The sequence below is a fragment of the Etheostoma cragini genome, chromosome 15 (assembly GCF_013103735.1).
Source record: "Etheostoma cragini isolate CJK2018 chromosome 15, CSU_Ecrag_1.0, whole genome shotgun sequence".
NCBI classification, from domain to species: Eukaryota; Metazoa; Chordata; class Actinopteri; order Perciformes; family Percidae; genus Etheostoma; species Etheostoma cragini.
In genome coordinates this window covers 1,828,102-1,834,735 of record NC_048421.1, presented here as the reverse complement: position 1 = coordinate 1,834,735, position 6,634 = coordinate 1,828,102, and the positions used below count along the sequence as shown (strand labels likewise).

Here is a 6,634-nt window from a genome sequence, read left to right as displayed (position 1 = left end):
ATCTATCTATCTACGTAAATGTTTGCCTCACACCGCTGCTGCCTGAAAAGCTCGCCTCCACCTTCCCAGTTTCGGGTGTCATCATAACTACTGTATGTGTTAAATTGTTTGGATGTATTGGTTTGGGCCTCCTCTGAATTCTGAATCTCAATGAGAAAGGTTAAATAGAAAGTTTTCATGAAAAAGGGGGAAGAGAGAAAGACATGGCGAGAATGGGGAGTGAAAGTACATGCGACAGAAAGGAAGTGTAGAAAAACATTGAATTTCTTGAGGAGAATAGAAAGTTCCGTTATAGAAACGTATATATATAAACGTTATAGAAAGTTCAGAAAGCAATGAATCTGTGGCTCTGCTGCTTTACAACGACTCCAATGCAACGCATTTAACTTGTGTGAGAACACAAACTCCAAACTATAATGCCCAATTTCCTAAAACTCGATCTTCATCTCTGTGGAAGCTGTCAGCTCATTTCCCTTTGATACCAAACGCAGCCCGCAAAGAGACGAAGGGAGAAAGAGAAAGTCTCTTTTATTTGACTCTCCATAGCAGTACAGGGACTAAACTTAATGTTTTCCCTGACAGGGTGAACGTATATTTTGACTTGGCGGTGGCACATAATCTTGTTTTTTATGGTTTAGCAGCCCCTGAGGCTCCGTTTCTTTTTTAATGTGTTTGTGTTTTGGTTATTAAAGTGTTTCCTGTGTATTTGTTATGCACACATCTCTGAACAGACTCAATCATAAATTACATCCCCTTTTTATTTCTCTCAATAGGATTAAAACGTTACCGTAGCTTTAAAAAATTGGTTTAATCCTCTGTAGGCTTCAGGATTTGCTCGCTGTGTTTTTTTAATGAATTATGATGTTTATCATAAAGCAGCTTTGTGTGTGTGTGTGTGAGTGTGTGTGTGTGTGTGTGTGTGTGTGTGTGTGTGTGTGACAAAGTAAGTGTGTGTATGTGTGTGTGTATGTGTGTGTGTGTGTGTGGCGGGGGGGAATGTTGTTAAGTTGCTGTAAGTATTGCAGTTACCGCCTTCTAACCAAAGTTAATGCAATTATTTACCAATTTTTGTGTGTGTGTGGTCTTGTTTAAATATATTTGTGGGAGTTCAGTATACTTGTGGGGACCCAACTTCTTTGAGGGGCCAAAATGCTGGACCCCCAACTTTAAAGGGCTGTTTGAGTGTTAAGACTTGGTTTTAGGATTAAGGTTAGAATCAGAACTTGGTTAGGGTGGGGGGTTAGGGTTAAGGTTGGGCATTTAGTTGTGATGGTTAAGGTTAGGGTAAGGGACTAGGGAATGCATTATGTCAATGGCGGGTCTCCACAACGACTATATGTGTGTGTGTGTGTGCGTGTATGTGTGTGTGTGTGTGTGTGCACGTGTGTTTCACCTTTGGAAAGCGCTCTTTGTACACATGGTTCATCATGACTATCTCGTTGTCGTAGCAGGAAGAAGAACGTCCTGGGCTGCGTGGGAAGACAGATCACAGTCAAAAACATCTAACTTTACCAATGGCCACTTTGCTCGTTTGAAAGCAAGGATGTCTCTCTCTCTCTCTCTCTCTCATGGGTGGAACAAATTCTCCGGGCGGGCAAAGCAGAGAAAGGGCAAAGATTCCAGATCGGCCCATCTGAGCTTTCCTTTTCTCAGAGGAAGAAGAAGTTACTCAGGGCTCTGTTTACACCTGTCACCATTTCTAGCCACTGGGGGACCATAGGCAGGCTGGGGGGACTCATATTAATGTTAAAACACCTCATAAAGTGAAGTTTTCATGCCATAGGACCCTAAAACCTGCGTTCTATCTGAGATCCAGCAGCTCAAAAGCCTCCACCTTGCCCCCCCCCCTCCTCAAAAGATACAGACTCATATCACATAAAATTCTTCTGCAACGGATGCCAACAAATCCACAAAAGTGTCTCTATCCCCACAGGGCAGGTGTCGCTACCCAATGTGAGTCGAGTGCGGATTTGAGTCACCCATGCGTCACTTTGTGACAAGTAGCATACAAGATGCTAACGAGAGACTTCTGTAATGTCAACACAGTAAAAATTGACCTACTTAACCAAGTTGGTTCACTGCTAGCTACAAGTTAGCATCAAACACAACAAAGGCTGTTACTGGGATGACGTTTTAAAGCTAACGTTAGCAATCAAACAATCAAAGATCGCAGAAACATTTTGAAAATGATTCCCATCTTCTGTTGTTTGTAATGAGAAAAGTTTGTCATTTCCATGGATTTCACAAAATTCGGTATGACACGTTATGCTGTCTAAATCTGAGCATGCGTGACTCAAATCTGCATCAGCTCATCGGGGAGAGACAGCAGGCCCAGACACAGCCGCTCTGCTGCTGCGCTGGCTGCACGCTTCTTTCCTTTCATAGGTCCTCTTTCTGAGTCTGATGTCACGTCACATTGTCTACATGCTACATGGATGCATGAGGCAGAACATTGGGGCTCATCGGTTTAATCCTATTTGAAAACTTTAGGCTTTCTTCATCATAAAATGTGTCGGACATCATCACATTTTGTATGCATTTTTATTTATTCAAATTAGTAAACTACAGGACAAAGAACTTGACCTGCGTGAAAGAGTAAAACAAATGAATTGTACCCAGACATGAATGTGTCTCCGTCCCCACACATTTCAGGCCAAACTGATGCCCATGATTGCTAACATTAGCTAACAGTAGCTACTGGTTTTAACGATAAATGCAGCGTTTTACCGTGTAAGAGGAATGTGTTATTTCTTCTTTAAAAAGTAAAAATAATATATTTATACCACTGTAATGTTGAGCTTGTCTTTACATGTCAGTTACAAAGCAGCATCCGGCTTAAGTTTGCTAACATTAGCTAATGTTAGCCACCATGAGTTACTGGTCATAGCAAACCAAGATAACTGTGGCATTTTTTCTAAGTAATTGACATTGTCTGACTTTAATGATGACCATCCCAAAAGTTGATGACCAGCCCAAAGTTTCGGTTTAATCTCCCGGGTGGTGCTGCTGACCTGAGACTGCGGGAGCGTGGGCGCATGTGGGGGGAGCAGCGCCCGCCGTCGTCATCCGTGATGCTCTCGGTGCTGCCGAAGTGCTTGGATAAGAAGTGGAGCTCGTCCATGGTGGGCTGGAAGGGCAGCTGGTGCAACCGTTCCTGAGAGGAGCTGGAGGACTGGAGCGAGGGAAGAGGAAGAGGAAGAGGAGGGGAGGCAGGGGCAGGGGCAAAAGGGTGGAGGAGGAAGCGGACCAGGATGGAGGGAGGGTTAGAAGGCCGAGGGGAAGCAGACGGAGAAGTTGGCAGAGTAGGAAGGGAAACAAGAACATTAGAGCAGAAGGAGTCAGACGGATTGGAAAGAAAAGTGACGGCTCACGCTGCAGCCTACACATCGGGCACGGTGACTCCGACATATCTCCTGAGGCGCCTGTTTTTCTTTACCACTTGCTAACAGTAGTGCAGTGGTTCCCAAACTTTTTCAGCTCAACACCCAAAAGAGAAATTTGGTGTCTCCCCGGGACCCGAATTTACAAAAATACACCATGAATCATTGTAACATCTACATTTTTAAACTGTGGACGAAAGACGGAACAAACCATGAATTTAAATGTGTAGTAAGTAAATTTATTCCATTATAAAAGTAAACAAAAGGTCTCTATTCCCCTTCCTGTGTCTCCCCCCTTTCTCAACTCATGTTCTCATCCCCTCCTAGGATAAGAGAGGAGAGAGAGAGACCCCCCCCCCCACAGCATCTGAGCTGAACAGACCAGTGTAGCAAAAAAGAACGCCAATTCACATAAGATTGATATGTATTTTACTGCCAATTGGCGACCCAATAAAACGGGTCTGCGACCCATTTTGGGTCCCGACCCTAAGTTTGGGAAACACTGCAGTAGTGAAATGCAGAGTCATAACATTTTTAGGTGTCTCCAACGCTGGAGGACTTACTTTGGGAGATATCTTAAGAGACACATACTTCAGAGGCATATTCGAAGGATTTACTTACAATGAAAAATCTCTTAATAAATAACAATTATTGAAAGAAAATCATTGTCTGTGTAATTTTCCCATTACACAGCGAATTTAGTTTATCTGTGTCTAATAGATCAATAATAATAATAAAAACATTCAGTGCTCGTTAAATCCACTAGAGTCTCAGCTTTTAAGTCGGACCTAATTAATGCAATTTAAGACGGTTTTATGAGCCCCAGTATGCACATGTTAGGCTAAAATACACCATTTTAGAATAGTCAAAATAACACATTTAACACTGCATGGGATTATCACAAAGTGGGCATGTGTGTTAATGGGGGACTTGTGGAAAACCACAGAACCAGTTTCCATTCAGATATCTTGAGGTCAGAGGTCAACAGACCCCTTTGACAATGGCCATGCTTGTTTCTCCTTCGCCAAAATTGAACATAAATTTGGAGCGTTACTTAACTCCTTTCCCAAATATTTAGCATAGATTCCTGACACTAATGTATTCAGGGTCTTAAAGACATCAATCTTGGCTGAAATGATTCGGTGCCTTTGAGTGAACATTCAGGGCTGGAGACCCAGAAGCCGACCCCCTTGCGCCGAAACCTTAGATCCATTATGACAGTATTCTCAGAAACATAGGGCGCCACCAGAGGCGTCGCTAGAGCCCTTTTAATGGGGCAAGTTTGGGGTCCCCTACTGGAGCAACCCGATACCGGATGACGATGATTGGATGCGCACCAGTAAGATCTCATGTGTAAAACCACTTTGTAAAGCAGGCATATTTTTCACATCTAACGCAATAAATTAAGGATTTATTTCGACCGGGAAACCATAAATGAGCTAGAGAACTTGATCTGTCGTGAGGCAGCGCAGTCGTGTCTAGCTAAGTAACGGCTACCGTTAGCAGAGCTAACATGGAGATGCGTTCATGGTCTATTCTGTAAAAATGAGTAGTGGGGGAAGTAAAATTATAACAAGATGTGTTCAGATTTTATCTTGTTTTGGGTTAGAAAGTTAAACAAATACAATTATTAAAGGTGATAACAAGATGTTTTTATATAAGCTTGAAATAAATAGAGGGACTTAAGATCATTACAAAAGCTGCATTCGTTGTCAATTTCTAAAAAATGTATTGAAAGATAATTTTTTTGATATATATGTACTGTACACACACACACACACATATACACTGTATGTCTATACAAAAATATGTAAAATAAATAAATATATTAAGACAAAATACACTTTATACTGTATATACACATACAGTATATACACATATATTTTGTATTTTGCCATGTGTTTCTTTAATATTTGTTATAGTACAAAAGTTGTACACAATAATAAGGTCCTCTGTAAGTCAGTGTCTGTAAAGATGTCCAAAATGGCTTTTAAAAACGTGGAGACATGTCTCTTGCATCATAAAATGCAGTTTGTTATTACATCACGGGGTCATTGTTATTATTACAGAGTAAGTTCAGTTGTTGTAGATTGTTGTTGTTGTAGAATAGAAATGGTAGTAATATTGGGCCAGTATGTATGACACACATTTCCTACACAAAGCAGAATTTCTTTTTTTGGGGGGACGGACGGACCTGTGCCCCAGTAGAGCTTCATGCCTAGCAACACCCCTGGCAACCATTGATACCAAACTGAGGATTTAAATGTTAATGAAAGAGTCCAGTGAGAGTTGGGCCAGACCCATTAATCCGTCTCCCAGACAAACGTCGCCTCGCCTCCTCATTCTTCATCGGAGCAATGGCACCCGGACCGCCTCGACTCGCTTAGTTAAGCCGAAACATCGATGGGTGATTAATCACAGGAGACAGACGAGATGACAACAGTCAGACTTAAAAGGATCGGATGGGACGACAGCGGAGACGCAACTCGTCTTTGGAAAAAAAACCAGACATGCTGGAACCAGACAGACTTACTCATCCAATTCTCTAACCACTTGTCTTGCTAAGTGATATAATGCTCTGTGAGAAAATGTTTTTTTTACCCTTCTGTTGTCCTCGGCACAAATTTGACCCATTTTTGACAAGTTTCTATATCAGAAATTTGGGTTTCTTTCAACCGACTTGTCAAAAAAATCAACGTGGATGGTTCTAAACAACAGTCTTCAAAAATAAAATAGATGATCAGTTCACTACTTTATTGAATTTGGGTGTTTTATAGCGTTTGAAAATAAAGAGATTAAAAAAACGTTGAAAGAAGTGACAGAAATTTCAGAAAAAGCTTCAAAACGTGGGGAAAAAACAACTAGAACGTCAACAGAAGGCTAGCTAAATGGACAAAAATATCTGAAAAAGTGACAAAATTGTTGACAAAAAAAATTACCCAAAAGTTGGAAAAAGGTTTTCATTGTAAATTTTGACTGAAAAAACCCCAAAAGGTGCATGGTCGATGGGAAAAGGGTTGAAAGGAGCAGGAGGTGAAGAGCGGAGCTGAGTCTCATTCTTCAACGTCAGGTATTCATTTCAATGAAATATCTTCATGTTTCTAATTATAGAATCTGGTGAAATTACACTGGAGCCGAATGTGATCTATCGTTCCCTCTCTTTCTACCGGCCAGGCACTCATCACTTTACCCTTCCTGTCCTCCTCCCTCCATCCATCCAACCCTCCATCCATCCATCCATCTAACCCTCCATC

General features: G+C 41.5%; 1 protein-coding gene across 1 annotated transcript in view; it reads right to left on the bottom strand.

Moving 5' to 3' along the window:
• LOC117958135 (microtubule-associated serine/threonine-protein kinase 1-like) overlaps positions 1-6,634 on the bottom strand; it is a 55,541-nt gene that overhangs the window by 19,088 nt on the left and 29,819 nt on the right. The window contains 2 exon segments of the mRNA XM_034894402.1: positions 1,383-1,469; positions 3,012-3,172. Coding sequence (XP_034750293.1) covers positions 1,383-1,469; positions 3,012-3,172 — 248 coding nt within the window.